Here is a 23,628-nt window from a genome sequence, read left to right on the forward strand (position 1 = left end):
TGGTTTGGACAAACAATGTCACTGATGTATACTCATATCTGATAATATTTGCACATATCCTATGTCGATTAGATCTTTGGTTTAAGAACGTATCATACATATCCTTTCCTCTTCACCGGGCCAACGCTTAGGTCTGTGACCAATTCCAGAATCTATAAAACTAGATTTTAGTTAAATGCTTCACCACAGTGCTGCTGTTTCACAAACAAAGATGCTAAATTTAGAATATGAACTGTGTCGTGCAGACTTCAACTGAGAGCTGCCGAGTTGCTCTGCAGGAGCAAAGAGATTTAGTGCCTTCAGTGGTTTGCTCGGGGACTGACGAGTTGGCTAACTGATGTCCAGAAAAAAAGCTAGTGGAAAGACACAACCACACCCACAATTTTCAGTAATCTCACGAGTGTCGAACTATCGCTTTTTCTATCACAGTTGTCGCTTTTTAAACAACCGCTCAACGTGTAAAAAATCAAAACACACGCCCACGCATTCTCTCTCTCTCTCACGCATATCCAAAACAAACAAAACAAAACAAAAAAAAAGGAAAGAAACGGGGAGACCCCCATATGCCCCTGAGCAACCTAAAGTATTGATTCTCCTTTAAATTTTCTCCTAGATTTGCCAGTACCATCAGCGGCAGCGGTGCTGCCTCTCGGTGTTGTGGTCGGGAGTACGCATGCGCCCGGCATTGGAATTACTGCGCTGGCAAGAATAAGTTAGACCTCGTCTTTCCTAAAAGAGCGAAAAAACACAGAGTTTAAATATGGTAGTGTTCAGAAGACGAAGAATGATGTGTTTTATCGTCTGCTTGCTCCCCGTCATTGTGGCCATGGTGTGCGCTCAAAGGTAAGTGACGGAGGATGCTCCACTCGTTTTACTAAGTGTATTACAGACGGCATGGGAAATACTTAGGCACTTCTGTTTGAAGAATATATCCTGTTTGAATCTGATTTTGTCTCTTTCTGTGTTTTCTTCGTCCATAGTGCCAGTGTCAGTGACCCTAGCAATATGTCTTTGGTCAAAGAAACGGTGGACAGACTGTTAAAAGGTTATGATATACGATTGAGGCCAGATTTCGGAGGTAAATGTACTTCTATTTTCCGATACTATGTTAAAGGCAGCGCGTTGTCAGCCTGTGAAATATTACAGTTAATGTGTTAACTGGGCAGTTTTAAGCAAGTAAGGAGGGGGTGGGGGATATATCAGCTTTAGAATGACAGTGTAGATAAAATACGACTAACGCCAGAACACATGTGGATGATAAATTGCACCAGCACATTTATTTGAATGACGAGTCTCCAGAGTTGGGGAAAAAACAGTATCTGCTCATTTTTCTTAATATTAACGTCCAACTCAGGCGTTTATTGTCACGGAAATACGTTAGAACTATCTGAGCTAAAGTCAGCAACTTTTAGAGGCAATACCAATACTTTCACTGCTGGCCAACGCATCTAATCCCACCCGAAATGAACACTGTAAACTATTATTCAGCTGACAAGAGCTAAATTCACAACTGTGTGCTTCCTAGTCACGTACTCATTATTAACCGATATGTCAGCGAATCACCAGGGCTACATCTGATGTGCAGTGTTTTCTTTTTTGTGTGTGCTTGTTTTCATCTGCCCAGGTCCTCCGGTTGGAGTGGGAATGAATATAGATATAGCCAGCATAGACATGGTATCAGAAGTCAATATGGTAAGTAGGCCATTATCACCTCTACTTTTGGGACAGTGTGTGACGATAGTGATAACTGTTATGCTTAAGCCTATGGTGGGAGATGCCCACCATAGGCTGTGTGAACGTGCCAGATCAAATCAGTGGGTGTGAGTTTGAGACTTCAAAGCCACTGATCATTGTGTGTCATGACACGAATTAAACCTCTTTGGAGCTTTTAAATTGACTGGAATAGATGGACGATTGGTTTTTGGTCTTTTAAGCTGATTGCAGCCTCATTTTCTGAGCAAAAAGGCTGCACAGCCAAGCATCACTAACCTAGCACAATCAATTGTTTTAGGGAATAAAGTTCAATCTGCATACATGGCACGCACCTGCAGTGTACTTCCATCTATCTTGAGGGAAGTTTTGATATTAACAAAAGTCTCAACGCTGACAAGATTTTCTGAAACATCGTTTTTGACGAGTCTGTCAAAGCTGGGATTTTGCTAGTAATAGTGACAGTGGAGGAACTTCAGCAGCTGTAGCTATGAGAGGTGATTAAGTTTCATACAAGTGCGCCTCCTAGTGACGATATTATAGAACATCACCTCGGTTTTGAGAGAAACGGAGACATGTATTTTATCACACTGGAAGGTCAGCTTGACACTTATAATACACCAAGCAAAGGGGGCCAAAAATGATATTTATGATGTTATGCATTAGCTTTTGATAGGTGCATTGTCACTCCTACATTTTTTTTAAACTTCTTTTCTTTTAATGTTTTACTTCAACAGTGGGAGCTGGCACATTAGTATTTACAACTTTTACATGAAATGTCTAGCTGTGTCCTGCTGCAGCAGTTGTTTTGGTGTTGCTATCTGTGATATGTTGCATATGTTTCACTCTAGGAAATTGTGGGCTGCAGCACCCAAACACTGTCGCTTGTGTTGTTATCTCCGTGCCTCTGTTGATTCGCAAGAGTGAGAAAACAGATGATAATATGTCTATTTGCATGTATTTGAGGACTTGCACAATCAGTCACACACACACCCACATACACAGGTACGCACACACATGCATACACAATGCAAGTCTTCGGAGCCTAGGACTGTGGCTTTGAATTCTTAATTAAAGCCATGTTTTCTCTGTGTGAAGGATGTGGAAAGCTGCCTTACATAGAGGTTGTTCATGTATATGTACTTGTTAAAAAGAGTGTAGGTTCAGAACTGTACTGTAAGTGCTAAAATAAGATGTATTTTCAAGTATCAAATGCATTCATGATGTTCTTTCCATCCTCATCCAGATTAATTATAGAATAACTAAGCATGTGAACATGTTTATGCAATTTATAGATGCAGGCTGGTTAGGAAAAAAGGACAGCATACCATGTGTTACGTTACTAGTGATTCACATTATTTTCAAACTCATTAAACCACATTGGGACCCTTATACCCTATGGATGGGGAAATTGTCATCCAGGATGACACGATAGAAGTGTTTCATCGTAGCAAAAAGTTATTATTAGAACAACCTTATACTTTTCTCCTATTTTGATCAAGTCTACCCAAATGGCAGGGTTCAGGTTCCCACAGCATAACAGGTCGTTACATCACCTCACTGTACAGTGGGGGTCGAGCATCATGGTTTTTCATTTAATTTGTGTCCTCTCTGTATATTTTCTCAGAAAATGCACAACAGCAGGAACTTATTATTAAATGACAATAGTGCTAGAAAGTAAATAATGATATTTATGTTATTTAGATTACATGGAGCAGTGCGGGAAGCAAATCAGGAAACTGTAATAGATTATGAGCTAGATACCATGGTGTGCCAAAACTATTTTTGCTAATACTTTCAACTCCCAACAACATTCAGAAAAAAAAACTGACCTAACCTAACATCATTATTCTTGCCTACAAGCACACCACAGCTGGGATTTATATTCATGCACCCCCACACGGACAATCAACAACAAAAAAATCCCACTCTCCATCTAAACACAAAAAAGCTGCTTCTTTTGATCATGTGAAGCCTTTGTTAGGTTTGGCCTACTAAACACCCTCTAATGTGAAAGCAGAGTCATTACCACCTGACCCACTGGAGTCTCATAAAAAGAAGAGGCCACATGTGTGTGTAATGGTCTCAGCATCTTTGATCTCTTGTCTTCCTCTAAATGTAGCCACTTTTCAGGATAGCAGCTGGTGTAGAAGCACTTTCCTTTCTTCCATTTCCTCTACCCCATCTGGCTCTCTGTCTGCCACTTATTTCAGTGCAGGGATAGAACCTCCCTGTGTACTTTCTTTATTGAACGGAAAAGGGTTGAGGGTCGAGGATAATGGAGAGATGTCACAGAGGAATGCATCCAGCAGAGCTGTATTTATCTTCATGGTAGAACAGAACATCCATGTTTTGGTATGTATATATCAATTGAATCTGCTAGTCTGGCATTACTCTATGTTGGAGGCCTCACATCTGAAGCAGAGACACCAGGTGATGGCATATGTATTTGTTGACATTTTGCAAAAGACCTTTTAAAATAAATACATCTTTTGCAGCATTTGTCCTCAGTGTCATAGATCTATTTGCATCAAACTCACTTTAGATGAGTTCTCAACCTAAAAGAGCCTTTAAGCATGGGTGGCCGTCTCTGGTATTCATCACATAACCCCTCATAATATTTATGAGGGGTTTTAATATTAAAACTGTACATGCATATCTTCACTGATGATTGTGCCATGTAGAAAACTATATTACATGTTTGGGTTTTTTTAAGGATTGCGGCTTGACAATGAAGAGGATGTGGCCAGTGAAAGGTCACTTGTTCCTGTGTTTTGGACCCAGTGTCACAATCTTTGGCTTGGGACTTTGGATATGATTGTCTAAGACCTAGGGGTCACATTTTTCACTTTTCAGTATGTGACATAAAGAGACAGAGAGAGAGACAGAGACAGATAGGAGAAAGAGCTCTGACATTAACAAGTTACCATGTGGAGAGCCAGCAGCGGTGCTGGTGTTGGAGGGAAGGTCATGTACCTAGTGCTGCAGAGGGTTCATTCTGCGTGACTCAGAGGTGGACATACAGAGAGGGACGCACACTCGGAATACCAATGACATGTTAGACATTCAACCTAAGGCAAGTGGCTTGCAAGCCTTGATTCATGTCGTGGTCAAAATAAAAAATAGAAAAAATAGTGGAAATTAAGTGGGAATATAGAGGCATTAGTAGATCTCCCTTCAATCCTCTCAGTAATTGTCTTCTGCTTCTCTGCTGCTCAAGTCTCAATATTTACTTTTGGTTTAGCTCCTGAGCAGTTGAAGTTTAAGCCAGCAGTTTTCACAGGAGAGAAATATTCCTCTCTGAGGATGAAGAAAAGTTCTTATCCCCCTCCAAAAGGCAGAAATACCATTATTGATGCACATAAAGGTCGAAAGGAGCTTATTGATTGTTGGAGAGGGACTGCAAACTTCAGACCCCCTTCAATTTTGGTACCACCTCTCAGCACGTCTGGTGTAAATGCATGAAGACTGTACGGAAAACTCTACCGCTTATACTATGTATCATAAAGATACATTATAATGGATGTTGGCTGAAAGGCAGGAGATTATTGCTTACCACATGATATTAAAAAGGAAGAAAGATTGTGATAGCACTTATGTGGTATTGCACAATATCTCATCCCAGACCTAAGAGCTTTAAAATGATATTAAGCCTGCTTCTATAGATATGTCTAAATCTATGTCACAGCCACCTTCAGTAATCTGGATAGAGCTGTATACCAATGAGCAGATGACGTATGGAGGAATGTTCAACCGTGTCAGTATTAGTTTAAATAGGTTTCCATGACATGGGTTTGAACACTGAAGAACACTTAGTATAAAATGTCAGTGGGGAAGAAAACATCTGCTTAATCAGATCATAATAAGGTTAAACCAATTGATGGGTGTCATGTAATCTTAGGAAATAATGAGCGCAACTAAATCTATTTTCATTAAAGAATACATCAGCTCTATTGTCTTTTTTTTTGTCAAAGCCCACACACTTTGGCAGGGTTTCACCAAAGCTATACACAGGTTGATTGCTGCAGGCTTTGCCAGTACTCCAATTACCCCCATACTCCTGCTCCATGGTTGTTGCATAGTAACTAATGGAAGCGAAGAAGTAATGTGTGAAGATTCACAAACTGAAACACCTTTCATTTGTGGAAGGAAATAAAAAGAAATGTGCTAAAACTCAATCAAAATGTGTGAATTTGTGAAGACACACCAATGTTTTTTGGTGTGCAAAGTGTCAAATTAAATGTGAAACTATTAAATCGTCTTTGCTCAGATATAAATTTGAAACAAGCAATTTAGAAAATATTGGTAATATTTATTTGAGTTGGAAATTTTGCAACTCGATGGCATACTTTGATTAAAATGACTAAAAAAAAATCTTCTTTTTTCAGTGTAAAAGTTATAACCATGCCTCTAACTTTGGGAAGGCTATAACTAGTCAAAACGTCTTCATTAAAAGTTACACTTGCTAAAAGCTCATTGAAGTGCCTCGTGTAGTGAAGTGGCTTCTTATCCTCAGTCTGTGAACAGACATGGACATACTTAAAATGTCTTTAATGAGAAGTACAGTGTCTCTGTGTTTCTCCCATGCACATGCATACATTTGCTAATCCAAAGCCCTCGCTGGTCTATAGTCATGTCTCATCTCATAAACTGGTATTTTAACAGATCCTCAGTGAAGTTGTTGGAATAATGCAAGAGACCAGAGTCCAGACAAATGCACCCATGGTCACATTCAGGGTTTTTATTTATTTATTTATTTAAGAAAACAAGCTGAACACAATAATTGTACAGTTGCGGGCCATAAAACTACTTTATAAGCTAAAAGAGACTATGGACAGATGCATAGCAGGTTTGCATTGTGCGTTGCAGTCTGCCACAGTAAGTTTTGCTTCCAAAACCTACAACATCTGAAGCATCCTTAAATTGTAGTATTTAATCAGATGATTATGAAAGCACTGGAAAATGTTATGTAAGAATTGTGAACAACCTTGATATATGAATAGAAGAACACATTTGGAAATAAAAGACCTCCTTCATTTTATATTGATGCTACCATGTTATTTGGTAGGAAAAGCTTATAATTTATTTGTGAATACTTTCAGGTTTGTTTACTCTTATTGTAGCAAAAGGCTGATATGGAGCTCAGTCCAAATAAAAATATTTATCACAGTGAGTATTTTAGTGAAACGTGTTTACTCATACATTTATATTCACAGGGAATATTTTCAACTCCCTCATTATTAAGCTGTGATGCACTTTGAACTTTTCTAATAAGTTCCTGTCCTTGGCATTCACTTGTCTCTCCCACTGCTTCCAGGTGTAACCTGTTTCCTTGGTATAGTTTGTTCTATAGACAGAAACCTTTGTGTCACAGAATATTCTCCACCCTCTCACTCTCTTAATATTTTCTTTCATGGCAGTTTTCATTGTGATACCTCTTTCCACCTGTAAATCTGGCCATGACTTTCCTCTGCCTAATCAGCATGAAGAGGAAAAACATAAAACGGAAATGGAAATTCTTCACCTTGCATAGAAAACAACAAGTAAATATAAATATGACATTGTGCAGAGGATGTTGGAGATGAAATTGTGTTTTAGTGATGACCCTGTTCCTCACTGGAGAAAGATTCTAGGTTCTGAGGCATTTCTGTGTGTTAGTACGTTCTCCCTCTGCATGTGTGGGTTCCCTCCTAGTGCACCAACCTTTTTTCACAAGTCCAAAGACGTGTATATTAGGGTAATAAGTGATTCTATTTTGGCTGTATAGTTGTGACTGCTCACATTCACACCTATACCCATGTCGCTGTCTCTCTGTGGTAGACTGGCAACCTGTCATGGGTGTCCCCCACCTATTTCCTATGTGTGATAGGTTCCAGCTCTGCCTATGATCCTGAATTGGATACATGGTTATGAAAACAGATGGATGGATGCCAGTCTATAGAGTTTTAGTAATCTATTTACAGTTAAATCATGGGTCACTTGAATCTTGTTTAAAAAAAGGCATAATTTATGTGGGTGTTTATGTACACAACATAGGATTACTTTTTTATGTCAACAATAAGAACACATAACCTACAGGTAGGTGTTAGCAGAAGCTATTAGCAGAATATAAATGAGGCTGAAGCTAATAATTGTGTTTCTGTGATAAGACCATGATATAATAAAGCAGGTAAACAGAAATAAGGTTCTAAATGATCCTCTTCATCAGGGAGATTAAGAAAATGAATGTAAAACTTGAACAGAATAAACATAAATGAGGAATTTCCTCTTTTGATGAGCACTGTACACGATAAAGTGATCACCGAGGATGTGCCTCACCAATAAAATACCAATAAGTTTAGGGTAAAAAAACCCCACATGTCAGAGCCTTAAGACTCTGTTTGTTGGCTTTATGAATATAGTATGTAAAGTAAATTTAAATTCTTTAACACATACAAAGCAAGTAATACATGTTCCATCAGTGTTCACATATTTTGGAAACTAGCTGGAATTATTCATTACTAAACTTCTTTATTTTAAGTATTGATTGTTTCAGAGACAGGACATGGACATCAAAAAGCACTTGTAATGCAATTTTATTAAATGTTATCCTAAAATGTTTTACAGTAATAAAAACAAAGATTTCCACTCGTGTTATCTTTTAAAAAACAATTGCAAATTTAACAAATTAACATATTTCTTAACTAGACCACTTACCATTCACACAGTGTCTAATAGCAATTAAAAGCAACTAAAGTAGTACCAAACTGAGCGCCATGACACAACTGCCTAGCAACAAGTGTTATAAAGAGAGTGCTGAAGGATCTCCAATCTGGATTGCTGAGTGTAGCCTGAAACTGTAGAGAAGATTGAGTATTTAGTTGCTCAATAAGCAAGCTAACAGTTGGAACCAAAGTCAATCAGATGTAGCAAACACATTTAAAATGCCGTGGGTAGGCAGTAAATCAAAAAGGAGGCTGATGATCATATAAGCAGGTACAGACAAGTGGAACACAGTGAAGGCTGCAGCAACACAGGAATAAGACAACTTAGGCAACCTGGAAAATGTTTTCTATGTGCTATTAATTTCAGATAAGGTAGAAAGAGAGGTCATTGTGATCAGTGTCAAGAAGCAACAGGAAAATTCAAAAACAGTGGCTGGTGGGCATGAAGAAAGAATGACACAGCTGAAAGTGATATTATATTACTGAGAGCACAGGAAATAGTCAGAGGCAGAGGAGGGAGGAGAGAAAGATGGAGCAGCTGTCCCCATGACAAGATTACCACAGGTTTTTGTGCAGTCGAAATCTCTTAAGCCGTGTGTACAAAGATGTCTGACTAAATAGGGACTAAGGAGTTAGCTTGCCATTATTTCTCATCTCACTGCAGGTATCTTTTTAAAATCACACAACTCGTCTTTACAAAACCTGTCCTCAGCCCCGAGTTATGATTCAAAAGTAGTTTTTCGATCACTGTATTTAATTAGGCGTAGCCAAGTGTTGAAAAGCTTTCACTTGGGCAGTCTAACAATCCCTTTTTGCAGATGATGTGGTTCTGTTGGCTTCATTAGGTGGTGGCCTCCAAGTCTAAGGCCATGGTCCTCAGCTGGAAATAGGTGGAGTGCCCACTCCAGGCCAAGGATGAGTTACTGAAAGAAGGAGTTTAAGTATCTCGGGGTCTTGTTCACGAGTGAAAAGAGCAGTAGATCAACCAACAGATTGTTGCAGTGACTGCAAAAATGCCGGTATGTCCATCAGTTCGTCATTCTAAAGAGAGAGCTAAATGTAAAAGCCAAGCCCTCGATTTAACGGTCAATCTATGTCCCTACCCTCACCAATGGTCACAAGCTTTGTGTAGCGACTGAAAGGAAAAAGTCAACGGATACAAGCAGCAGAAAAGAGCTTTCGCCGAAGGAAACCTAGCTTTTCCCTTAGAGATAGGGTGAAGAGTTTGCCCATCCGGGAGGGGTTCATAGTACTACTCCTACAAATCGAAAGGAGCCAGTTGAGGTGATTCGGGCATCTGATGAGGATGCCTCATGGGCGCCTACTCGGTGAGGTGTTCCGGGCATGTCCCACCGGCAGGAGGCCATGGGGCAGACCCAGGACACGCTGGGCTGGCCTGAGTACACCTTCTTGTTCCCACGGACAAACTGGAGGTGGTGGTTATCCGCTTAGGCTCCTGCCCTGTGACCCAGCCCCAGATAGGTGGAAGAACATGTACGTATGGATGGATGGTATTTAATTAGGTTCAAAGTTTAGGCACAGTTCACAGCCTTGCTATACTTAGCCTCTCACTTTTCATCCTGTTCCATCATAAGGTTAAAAGTGTTGAACCTTGAGCTGTTAAAAAGTTTCTGTGCTGGGTTGAATGCAAGCTAAACAGCAAAGATGGATATATTTACTGCCAGAATACCATTGTCTTACTGCACTTTGCCTCTCTGCACTCTTTCCTGTTAAGGAAACTGGATAGGCAGAACAAAGAAAGGAACATATGGAGTTCAACACTTTCGCAAATGCAAAAAAACAAATTCACTAAAACTTTTCAAAATATTAAAAGCTGGGTGTCCCATGGGTACACTAAATTGTACATGGAGGAATCCTTTAAGTGTTTGGCCACTGCATTTTCACATCTTGATATAACTCAAATCTGGTTATCTTTGAAATATCAGCTGAGTTTCATACACCCATCACTGTATCCACACATGCACCAGAAATGTACTTCTTAGATTGCTATTAATATTACAGACATTGCATATTGTACAATTAGTACCATAGCTCTAAATGTCAAGGGAAGGAAGGCATGTAATCAATTCCCTCAGGTTAAACAAGCTCACTAGTTAAGCATCTGATTCACTGCTGCCTGTGACAGAGAATGATGGGCTGGATGTTCAGACAACAGCACATTCCCTGCAGCAGTAGGTCTAACATCATCTTGTTTTCGTGTCGGTGGGCAGAGCAGGGCGATTTAACAGCATATTGCCACTGTTCTATTGAGTATTGCAGGGTAATAATTTCTACCCCTATATTATGTTGCTCTGTTATATTTTCCTGTCTGTCTCTCTCTTTCTCTCTTTCCCTCCAAAGTGTATCTCTCATTTTCATTTTTTCTATGCCTATTTGATAATGACACAAGGCTGAGGCCCTGCTGCAGGGGGGATTAGACAGAGTTACAAATCAAAGTGGGTTAATCGGCTAGCCTACCATTTTTGCAGGCATCTCTCAGTTCAGTGGTCCCACTACTCTATTTGTTTGTGTGTTACTGTAGTGTTTGCGCACACCTGCTCAATGTTTTTTTTTTGTTAGTTTATTCGTTAAAACAAAAACGAGCAAAAAATATCACAACATATTTCTTTTGAACTTTTTATGGACTCACCTTTGGAGAGACAAATTAGGAGTGACAGTACAATCAACCATCCGCTTTCAGGAAATAAACCCAAGATGGCTTGTGTGGTTGCATACAAAGTCAGTTGATGAGCATGGTTCTGGTGATTCTCCTGCCTTCAGGTTTGGACGTTGTGGACTCTTTTTTTTGGAGACTGCTGTTTGATTTTTTGTGTGCAGCATAAAGCTCTCCACGCCAGGCATCATCCTGCACATGAAGATTGGGTCACATTCAGAGCTCTTTGCACAAGTTTGAAGTCCATGTTTAAATCACAAATGAGGATTTGCAAGTTTAGTCCTAGACTTCCAAGGAGAAAATGTAGCATGAACTATGTGCTGAGCTTTAGAACCTTTTTATTCAACCCCACATACTGATGAATATTCTTAAAATCCTGTTAGTTGCTGAAAGTAAGACAGTCAGCACAGTGTGGAATGGACTGGACTAGGACACAAACAGGTCTAATCTCAGATTCCTCAAAGCTAGTGTTATTTTTGCCAAAGACGCTGTGCCTATATAATCACTTAATTCCCAGTGTTAATCAGTGATAAATGTTTAGTGGCAGCTATTTTCCTCTGATTGAAACATTTTTTTTTAGCCATATGCTGTCATGGCTGGATGCCAGGTGACTATTTATGCATTAAAGATGGTATGATATGTCTCTGACACTCACAGTTTACTGTGCACACATTTATCTTCAAAGCTGAGAGCTGCACAGTATGTTGTGTCACTGAAGTTGTGTTACAGAAAAGCAAAGACAGATGCATATAATACTCATAGTCACAGCCACATTTGGGTGCACTTTCCATTTTGCCTGCTCTTTTTCTTAATAGGAAGGGCACGAGTTGAATCACGATCGACTGTGTGTTCAAAATATGAGTGTTAGTGTGTAAGCATTGCTGTTGAGTGTTGTGTACCAGGGATAACACTCATCACTGCGTGGGATCTATTTTTAGGTTGTTAATCAAGTAACATGTTCTGACTGACACACTCAGTATGATATCCCATGAAGTGTGAGTGCAGGGAGATTGCTTCATTTTGGCTCATCCCACCGCAGTGACCTACCAGAGGTCAAAATGATGTGTGTGAGAGTGCAGATGCAAGTCTTTGCTTTAGTGCCTGTTGTCAAACAACAAAATAGCTCTGTACAGTGTTTCCAGATGCAAAGGGTGCCAGACACATTTACAGAGATTTGCTTCTCTTTATTTATATGTGTTTGTTCTCTTTAAATGCATCCCAAAAATTGGACAAGAGGGAAGGGTAAAAATATGTTTTTTTTCTAAAACGTCTATTATGAAACAAGAACGGTCATGACACAGAAAGATGCCGTAATTATCCAGGGAACAATACGACACAGCGTAGCCACTCACATTTAGTACAACCTTTTGAACAAAGTTAAACATGTCAGTAGGGCAAAATTTTAGAGTGACATGAAGGTTACAGGTTATAAAAGTCAGATGACATTTATAGTCATCAGAACTAAGCAAATAAGACACTAATAATATGTAATATACAATTGTTTGTTTGTTTTTGTTTTTCATAATTCTATAATGACTGATGAATTAAAGCCAGTTAAGCACCTGCACTACAGCAGGTAATGTTTGAGATAAAGGATTAGCAGTCACCCTCTACTGACCAATCAATGCTCAGGAAAATAACATAACCATACACGGAAGACCCCTTATCTCCCAGTGATAGGACAGTAATAGGGACTAAAGTTTTTTTAAGTGTTAAAGGTGTTGTTCTTGTTTTTCTTTCTGATTAGCAATATATAATGATTTGTAAGATGGACATTGTAAACACCTTGACCAAAACACAATTGAAAAGTGTTAATTATAACACATAGACATGGACTTCACACCTGACATTTGAGGTAAACAATGATTTGACAGGCTACCCTTACCACAGCAGTTAAAACATTTGAGTTGAATCACATAAAGACAAGGAAAATGACACAAGTCTTATTTTTTTCTTACTCTCAGTTTATTGTTAGTGTAGATGTTATTCACATACATTAAAATACAGTGTGTACAAAAGCGTGGCCACTAAGAGATACAGTGGTTTAATCCTAAAACAGGATAACTATTTGCATTTGCTGACTTTTAATCCAAATTTATAGGCAAGCTGAGTCTACATTTGATAACCACCATAGTGTGACCACATTGCTGAATTGCTAGTATTAAGATAACTGAGCCCAGATAAGACAAAGTTATCCTGGGTATGCTAAACTTGCTTTGTAGTACAGCCGCCGCAAAAATTCTTAACAACGCTGTTTTTTTTTCTCCTATTATAAGAGAATAATGATCCAATCAGTGATACCTGTTTAAATACAACAGTAATACTTACCGGGGTGCTACATTAGGAGTCAAAATCGAATCACTATTTCATTAAAATTATTTCATTTTACCAACCAACTGAGAATGTTGTCAGTTGCAATAACTATAATGTATAACAAACCAAATGAGAAAGTTATTTTGAAGATTCTTGACGCTAATCTTTTAATAAACCTTACATGAGGCCAGCAATTACAAAGTTACAATATTTTTTTTCCTTGTGTATATTCTTGTGTGTATATATTTTCTTCCTTCTCTGATTAAACAGATTTATTAACGTGTTTGTGACTGTTTATCTTTGCTATAAATTTGACTGTTGGTCACATGATTTGCTTCATGTCTGGCAATAACATAGATTTTACAGTGTGTGAAAACTCATGATACTAGCTGTCAATGGAGCACAGGACTATATTCTACTTTATCGCAGCTTGTCAAAATACGAGAAGTTGATAATGGCTTGGCAGGAGAACCAGGGGGTGTGGATTGGTTTTCACAGCAGCTGAACGTGGCACAGAGTTGATAATGGGATAGCGCTGAGCGGTGTAATGCAGCAGTAGCACTTGGCCTAAAGGATATGTTTGCTCTCACTTCTGTCTTATGGGAAAGCATTTTAGCATTGTTACTTTTATGCAAGTTACAAGTTTAGTTTAAATTTAGATGGCCATTTTTCGGTCCAAAAAAACCCAAAACACAAACAATACAAGCTTATTGATCATAGTCTTAGGTATGGGCTAGGTATGATTTTCCCTCTCGTATTTGTTTCCAACAAGATAGAACAAGTTCTGTGGTTGCCTGTTGTGCCATTAAAGGGAGTTTTATGTCCAGCACCCGTGTTGAATATGAATCATGAAACAATTTCTATCTTATTCAACCTTGTATGGACAGCTGTGATAACGTATGAAATGAGTCTTTTGAAGGGCTTTGCCTTTTGCTGTTGCAGATTCTCTCTCTCGTACTTCTCTCTCTAACTGTGATTTGTGTTTATGTATGTATAATATAATAAGTACATTTCCCAAGTTCAATTCCATTAACAACAACATGTAATTTATATTACATGGCAAAGAAACTATTATAGGGACAACCCCCAACAATCAGTTGAGCAAACACCTATGAGCAAGCACTTGGTGACAATGAGAAGGAAAAGAAGAAACCTCTGGAAGAACCGCTATCAGGGAGGGGCAGCATTCTGCCATGACCATTTGGGAGATCATGAGAAAGACGGGGAAAAAGAAAAGCTTAGAGAGAACGGACAAAACAAATACATTTTATATTGCAATACTAACAGTTTCTTGATTGATAAATGGTGGTACAACTTGATAGCCAGAAGAAAGTACTGTACTTTTTGTCACTCCCATATATGAAATAAGGTTTGTCATCAGACCTTTGGGAATTTGTGAGATCACTGTCGAAGTTACAATTGTAGATAAACAAAAGAATTTTCTTCAAACAGTTATATAAGGATCGAATGGCTCCTAGCAGCGGGACAGATACCACATGCTCCCAAAGCACCTCTCACAGAACACGCAAGTGAAACAGTCGAATGCCTTCTTCAAGTCCACAAAACACATGTAGACCACTTGGGCAAAATGTCATGTACTCTAAAGTATCATTGAGGGGGTAAGGAGGTGTTCCAGTGTTCCATGACCATGGACATGACCAGTTCTTTTCCAGCACCCTGGCATAGAGGCTGAGGAGTGTGATCCCCCTCTAGTTGGAGCATATCCTTCGGTCCCCTTCTTCAAAAATGGGAAGCACTACCCTAATCTGCCAATCTAGAGGTACTGCACCTGATCTCCACTAAACATCGTGGAGGTGTGTCAACCAAGACAGCCCTACAACATCTAGAGTTTTCAAGCAACTAAGGCGTTGTTTAACTGGCTCAGTGACCTTGCCCCCGGTGATGGACGAGTCATCCCCCTTGTCCCCAAATTCTGCTTCCTCTATGGAAAACTTGTCGATGGGATTAAGGAAGTCCTTGAATTATTCCTTCCACTGTCCAAAAATATCCTCAGTTGAAATCAGCAGCACTTCACCCACACTCTTCCACCATACACAGTGGAAAAAGAGAACCTCCTTAGTCGCCTGACAGTTTGCCAGAATCTCTTTCAGGCAGTCTTTTTCCGTGGCCTCTCCAAACTCCTCCCACAGCTGAGATTTTTCTTCAGCCACCACCAAAGCCACGTTCTGCTTGGCCTGTTGGTATCTATTGGCTGCCTCCCCACTTGCTCTTGGAACACTGTTGAACATCTGCCAGAGGTTGAACTTGTAGAACTCATGGATGGGGGCTTCTGTCAGGTGTTCCCAGTTTACCCTCGCTATACGTTTAGTGACCCCAGGTCTGTCCAGCATCCTCCCCTGCAACCTGATCTAACTCATGGCCAGGTGGTGATCAGTTGACAGCTCAGCACCTTTCTTCACGTGAGTGTGCGGAATATATGGTAGCTCTTATGATGCGATTACAAAATCGATCATCAACCTGCGACCTAGGGTATCCTGGTGTACATGCACTCATGGACACCCTTATTTTTGAACATGGTGTTTGTTATGGACAGACTGTGGTTTGAACACATTGCCCACATGAGCGTTGAAGTCTCCCAGTTAGACTACAGAATCCCCCAGGTTGGTTCCACATTAGACAGATCAAACCACACAAAGATATTCAGCCTTTTGGAGTTGCCATGTAAGACCTCAAACCTTAACCAAACAGACATGATCTCAAGGGACTTATTCACATTGGACATTCAAAGAATATGGCTTCACTAACACAGCTGTGTGAAAACGGATTGCCCTATAGTCATCTTGAATAGTATGCATGACTAAAGTTTCCGATTAAAAGTTAATGTTTAAGTAACTGTGGCCAAAGGAGATTTTATTATTAATTAAATATCAAAGTTCAATGTTTTTTGAATGCCTAATTGGTGTGTTAGTAAATGCACACAAATCTAAGAAACTTACCTGTTACTGTCTTCTGTGTACTTTTTTGAAGCAGATACTTAAATATTTTTAAATGGAAGGTGAAATATGAAAAAATGTTGAATTGTATTTTTGTTTGTAGAGCACTTTGAGCATTAAGGCTTCTTGATGCTCATCTGAGATTATTAATGGTATACATTCATGATGGCAAATATAGTTCTCAAAACAATTCAAACTGATCTATTTGCTTAGGATCTCTCCCGCACTATCATATATGGACTTGCACCTTCCTAAAAAGTGATACATTTGCAACCTATTACATTTAGTTTCAGTGAAAGCAATGCAAGTTCAAGTATGTAGGTCATCTGTTTCAAATCATCATTTGTTCGTACTTAAAATGGCTTTGCAGTTATCATTCCACTTTATGCCCTTCCCATCACTGATATTTTATATGTTTTTGGTAGTGTTGTCAAGACGGATATAATTATGGTCCACAATAACACATTTCTAGTGTTATCCTTGTATGGCATTGCCCCACATACACATACATACATTTTGGCACTGACACCCCTAAAGCACCCCTGTGTGTATTGTAGGTCAATCCAGCTGTGAGGAAATATTGCTTCTTCAAGGGTATCCTAGCTCAAGGAGATACTGTATTCAGACCATCAAATCTGAAGTCACAAAACTATGTGCATGAAAAAGAAAGAGACATTTGCTCCTAGCTACATAGGTAGACTGGAATAAACTGTATTTGTGGGTCATACATATCTTTATAGACAATTTTTTTTATGCTCACTGTGGTTGTATATTTTCCTTCGATCTGGAGATGTCTATTTACTGCATTAGCTCACTGTTGACAATGTGTATGTGTGCTATGTACTTCTTGTTACACAACTTGAATAACAAACAGGTTCTTCCTCAGTTCCCCAAACGTCCATAATGCATGAGATGCTGGAGTCCAGTAGATCAGCGTATTTCTATGTGCATTGTATATGTGCTGTAGTAAAAGGATAGTTGTAGAGAGCCTCAGCAGCATCAGAAAGGTAGATATTTGACAAGTTTTCAAATGAGTATATGCATGCAGTGTGCACCACACATTTAGCTTCATGAGACATGCAGGTCACACACATATACCTGCCCACACACACATACCCCCACCCAAAACCCACACATGCAATCTTTGAAAGCAGGAGCGGTAAGTGGAACAAATAACATGCACTGAGACAGACTAATTTTTTTTCCCCTTCATCTCTTTGGCTAGCTAGCCTTCTGATGTGAATGAGATTGAAAGCTCCATCAGCTACACCCTGTCTTTCAGTGAAATTCAAAAGCACCCTAATAATCTGCGTCCTACTCTGTCCTCTCTTCTCTTCCCCATCACCCCCCACTGACCCCCTCTCTGAATTGCCACTCCACTCTACTACTCTCCGGGGATGCAAAAGGGCCTGCAGATGCTCCAATCGTCTCTAATAAATTGTATGTAGTCAGTTACGCTACACAGCTGCCAACTGGCAAAGATTTTAACCTCTGCTTTGGGAGAACTCTGGGAAATAAAGGTTCCTCTAAATTCAATTCACCTTCAGCGATCGCTTTTGAAAGCTATGTCCAGGCCAAAGTAAATGATGAAAAGTATAGAGGGGGAAAATGGGTGACAAACAGAAAGAGACAAAATAGAGAGACAGGAGCTACATGATGGAAAGAAAGATTAAGCAAAGTAAACAAACAAGAATCTGGCAGTTATTAAAATACATCGTCTGGATTTTGACCAGATGATGTATTTTATATATAAAAAGAGTATAAACAGTTTTGGTCAGATAAATATCCTCATGGAAATTAAATCTCAAGACCTGAGCAACAAACAAAATTGATCATACTCTGTCTAATAAACTCACATTTACTACTCTTATCACTCCAATCTCATGTATTAATCAAGAGAACGCTAATAATACTGGTCCTAATAATTTGGGAAAATTTTACAAGAATCCCTTAAATTTGCTTACACTTGTGATTATGAGGTTTAATCACTGAAAAATATGATTTAAAAAAACTCATTTATTTTTTTTGCATCTGTTTGATATATTTTTACATTATATGTATTTTCTCTCAGCTTGACCACCTATAAACAAATACTAGTGTTATTAATTCTGGAGCAAACAGGCCAAACAAAACCCCCGCAGCAGCCCTTGTGTGGTTTCCTGTTGCCTATTTACTCCATGCAGTGTGCAAGCTGTTCTAGATACAGCTCTGAATCATAAGGACTCCATAGACAGATCACCCCAGACTGAGAAATATATGTCACTCTGCTCTGGAGGGATGGATGTTTATTATTAGACTTCTTTAGAAATTCTGTGCCCTATTCCAGGTTTCCCGTACCCTGTCGATGAAGGGGTTGAGGGCCATGTGAGACAGGAAATTGAAAGCCACTTGTTGTTGGAGGGCTTTTTTGGAGGAACTGAAGTACTGGTATACTACAGTATGGGCATATGGGTGAGTGGCGAAGTGATCACTTCTCGTCCTCACTAAAGATATTGCAAAATAGAGGAAGAACAAAGAAAATGAAGCAGAAAGAGTGACAGAGGCCTTACAGTCAGGATGCTTTAGTATTCAACCCCAGTATTCAAGGTTACTGCACTTCAGAAATAAATTTAAACAAAATTAGGTGAATGTGTTAAATATTAAAATCATTGTTTTGTGTTTTTTTTCAGTCGAAATTTGGTTGATTTTACCTGAATGCAGGATATACAGTTTGGGGGAATAAACTGGAGAGGAGATATTTAAATCAGAATCCTTAATGGAATTGAACAGCTACAGAACTCATATAGCACCTTAGAGGCTGATACACCACCTGTCATAAGATAAGATAAGATAAGATACTTTTATTAGTCCCACAAGGGGAAATTTCATGTTCTCAAGATGGCTTCCATCTGCTTAGTGATCATGATACCAGCTATTAAAATTCCCCGTTGATGAATTCCCACCTATTTATTTCCCAAACCACATGCAGTAAATGCAACAAGAAGTCCTCTGAGATTAAGAAAGATGGAGAGAAGAATCTAGGGAGAGAGGAAAAGCTCCAGGGGAAATAGATGGAAGGATATTCATCAAAGGAGTGGGGAAAATCTGAGCTCAAATGGGAAAAAATAGCATGAAATAAGAAAAAAATAAATAGTTGGAGGAGATGAGGAAATAAAAATGGAGGGGAGACAATGTTTCAGAGGGAGGTCATAGCTGGTGCTGACTGGGAATGAAGAGCAGTGAGAATAAAAGCAATTTGCATTACCGTTCCACTGAGCTTTCCAGTGCCTTTCATTTGCCCCCATACCTCTCCACTCCACCCCATACACACAGACACAGACACACACACACACACACACACACACACACAATTCCTTTCTGCAAACTAACCACACTGTTCCACATCTCTGAATAGGAAAACTTTCTTCAAGGTTAGTTAGAAGAAGGATTTAGTAATCCTTATTCTGGCCCTCACCTTTTCTCTTTTGATGTAGACTTTGTATTCCCACTCTAGTCCAGCCTTGTCCACTTACAATCAAAACAAATCACTTTCCATGACTTCTGCTATTTATTTTTCTGCTTTGTGTATTTGGTTCACAGTTTTTGTTAATTTCTTTACCATATCTAAGTTACATTATGCCTTAAAATATATAGCTATATATACTCCTTAAGCTTTAAAATTGTGTATATACTATAAACACTATATAGAGTGTGAGCTGAGCAATCAGCTGAACACAACTTGGTAGTAACCTGGATCAGGTGGTGTACCGTCCTAGTGTACCATTCAATAAGGTGGCAGTGTACCATGTTCCACACATGCTTGTATATATTTTTGTGTCGTCTTGGTAAGATGCTGATAAAAAAAAGTATGCTACTATATAGTTTGTTTGTTTTTTGTTGTTTTTGTTGTTTTTGTTTTACTTATTTTTCCAAAAACAAGAAGAAAAAATAACTGTCAGATACACAAAGCAGAGTTTATACAAGGGCTTACAACACAAGACAAAAAAGAATAAGACAGAAAGACCTGAAGAAAAAGCTTTAATGCTGTGCAGCGATGAGGATGAGAGGGTTAGTAGACAGGGCGGCTTGAAGGATGAGTGGGGTTGACGAGGTCAGACTGGGTAGCTGGAGCACCTTTATTTTGGGGTTTTCAGTAGTTTTTCTTCTTCGTGAGTTCAATGTATTTGAAAAAGATGTAGAAGGAGCTATAGTTTTATTTTTTTCTAGTGTACTGGAGAAAAGATATTCAAGGACAATTTATGACAGAAATAATGGTTTGAGCATTTTGGGAACAAACCATCTGCATGGCCTTTCAGAATATGTTGAAGTTTGTTGCAGATTACCTGCTCACCTAAGATACATATACACACATGGGCATGAAGTAGTTTATACTATATAGAGCTACTGATTATCACTTAATTTACTGCGTGACTGTGAGTATCTTTTTTGTCACTCTTTCAACATAATGACCTGACCTAAATTGTCTGTAATTGAATCACTTTCCTAAGTGGATGGAGGGGCTTTCCATGTGTTCTTCTGTGTTGTTTATGACTCATAACTCTCCCGTGTACTGTTTTTAGATAAGATACATGCTTGGATTAAACACAGATTTGTTTTATTTTAGAAGAAATACTGGTCATTACGACTAATTGAGGGTCATCATCCATAGCTAGGAGTAAGATAGCTCAAGATTATAAGCAGTTTATAGGACTTACTTGAATATGCTCTGGGAAATAATTGTTGCCTTTCCCATTTGCATTTCACTGAGATAGCTGCAACTTAAGACTTATAATGACAGTACCTCTGTAGCGATGAATGCTGATGGCAAGCTGAGCAGAATAAGCATATAGAAACAATCTTACAGCAGGATGTAGAGTGGAGTGCACCCATGACATGATTGACTTTACTGCTTTTTCAGAAGAGTACTATATATTTCCATTGTCTATATATGGAGTTGGAATTTCTATAAAATAAAATTTCTACAGTATTTTAACAGACTTACTTACTAACAACATGTTATAGAGAAGCAATCAAAAGCAGTTTGACCAACTGTCTTATAGATTATAGAATTTCTTTTTTTAGTTGTTCCAAAAAACTCTAATAATATATTTAACCTTCCAAAAAGAAACATTTATTACAGAGTGTAAAGCATCCTGCTGAATTGGATATTGGTTATTAGATATAATGGATCATGTCATAGGGTTGTGTGTGAAAATTTAATGATCACTTCACATTGTCCCCTCTTTGACAGTGTGGGAGCACAGCATATTCTGCACACATAAATTCAATATCATTCTTCCTGCTTCACTCTGTCTCCTTTTTCATTTCTCTCCATCTCTCTATCTCTCTCCAGCATAGTTTATATACCGATGCTCATTATGACTGTTGTTATGACTGCCTCCCTTGCACTTACATGCACACACCCGCTGCAGTTATTCTGGTGATTTACAACCTCTTTCCTCCACAAGAGAGATGCACTATAACTGTTTTTGAGGGGAGCTTTATGTTCACTGTAAACTAGCCACAGTGGCACCTCCACAGGGCCTGTCCTGCTCAGCAAACCACAGCCTCCTCAAGCAGATCGGTGTGCAATAATAGGCTCTCAGGGATGACAACTGAAACATTCACTCAGTTTAATAACCAAACCGCAGGCCATTTAACACCCTTCTTTTTCCACCAAGGCTGTCCTTTATTTTTATTTTTTTTTACACAATTTCTAAAGAGTATTTCAGTTTCAGAAAGTGGACTTTGCCTTGTGGGAATTGTGACTTTAAATGAAGTTTTTGGGCAGTGGCACAGTTTTGTTTTGTTTTTTGTAATGTTGCCTCTGTGCACCATTGGAGTGGATATTGAATCAAAAAGATGCAATTTTAACCTTTAAATCAAAAGCATTGAATTAACTGTTTACAAATTATAATCAAATTTACACATAATCCCAACAGTTCAGAGTCTCAAACCTAAATGATCAGACTATGCAGATGAAACATCTGTTCATTGGCGCTCTGAATTTGTGCGTGAAAGAAATCACGATGCAAGTATCATCAGTGTCGGCCATAATATTGTCATTGTGCAAATAGATATGGACCTAACTGTGAGTGCAACATAAGATCGAAAAAGTTATTATGTAGTGCAAAGAATTCTTTAAGAATGGAAAACTTGTAGAGAGTTGTAGGTAAAAATCACTGTTCTTTTCTTGTATTCCTTTATTAGTCAAGACTGTAATGCCACAAGAAGAGCATACACATTTACAACACATTAACAGACCCTTGTGTACAAACTGCAGTTCTACAAGGAACATTTGTAAAAAGGTGCAACACATAATTGAAATGTCATTGTCAGTGTCCAGACAAAAACATCTGTGTGTTTGTGAGGAAGAGGTACAAAAGCATTCCTAGTGTTCCATGTATCACACGAATGCTTTTGTGTGATGCTGTGTCTAATAAGGGCATCAGAAATAGTATAGGAGGGGAACATTTCAACAAGCATCTCTTCAGCCACACGTGCTGTGGTGCATAGCATGGCAGAAAGAGCAGAGTGTGAGCTGTTACGTAACCTCCAATCCGGGACAGAAATGTTGCAAAGGCAGCACGTGCAGTAAAGGATCTGTTGGCGCAAGACTGAGGCTACCCAGAAATTAGATGACTATAGTTATTTACTGAAAAGACACAATAAAACATTTGTTTTAATTTTAATGTCTCTTTAACGTTGGGTTTTAGCATCTCTTGTTTCCAAAAGTCTTCCAACATGTTATTAAGCCTCCTAATGAACTTTTAAATGGAGATGCAGAAGTAAGGTTTCCCATTATTTTTATCATAAATTAAGTAAATAATGTACATTCTTGATTTATTGCCAGTAAGGTATTATGTGGATGAATCCATGTAAATGGCACAAAGACTATAATGAAATTATATGAAATGGGTGTTTACACAATCCCAAACTATGTGTGACCCTAAATTTACCAGTGTCACTCTGTTCCTATTCCAAGTCTAATTATAGTATTGGATGCTAGTATTGCCACTCTACTGTTTATGTCTTGAAAAACCCAGTTCCCAAACTCATGGTTGTCAGCACCCAAGCCAAATAAGGTACAAACAACAACAACATGACAAAACCGATTTAAGTCAGACAGCGGTTTTACTCTGAAAGCTGCTCCCATTTTCCTGACTCCATACAGTCGATATCCAAGCCTCTAGTTCCCAAGGTGCTGTTGGATGTCAGATCTGTAGCCAACAGGCATACTCAAAAATGCATGTTCAGCCTCTTTGCCAGGAAGTGGATGTGCCAGTCATGACAA

The 23,628-nt window shown here is 38.8% G+C and overlaps 1 protein-coding gene across 1 annotated transcript in view; it reads left to right on the forward strand.

The window, feature by feature from the left end:
- The first annotated feature begins 499 nt into the window (after positions 1 to 499).
- LOC120733791 (gamma-aminobutyric acid receptor subunit beta-2) overlaps positions 500 to 23,628 on the forward strand; it is a 57,471-nt gene continuing 34,342 nt past the window's right edge. Inside the window, exons 1-3 of the mRNA XM_040032209.1 lie at positions 500 to 843; positions 981 to 1,078; positions 1,625 to 1,692. Of these exons, the coding sequence (XP_039888143.1) occupies positions 761 to 843; positions 981 to 1,078; positions 1,625 to 1,692 (249 nt within the window). The 5' untranslated portion in view covers positions 500 to 760. The remainder of the gene's footprint in view (positions 844 to 980; positions 1,079 to 1,624; positions 1,693 to 23,628) is intronic.

Source organism: Simochromis diagramma, unplaced genomic scaffold, assembly GCF_900408965.1.
Source record: "Simochromis diagramma unplaced genomic scaffold, fSimDia1.1 OVJJ01000216.1, whole genome shotgun sequence".
NCBI lineage: Eukaryota > Metazoa > Chordata > Actinopteri > Cichliformes > Cichlidae > Simochromis > Simochromis diagramma.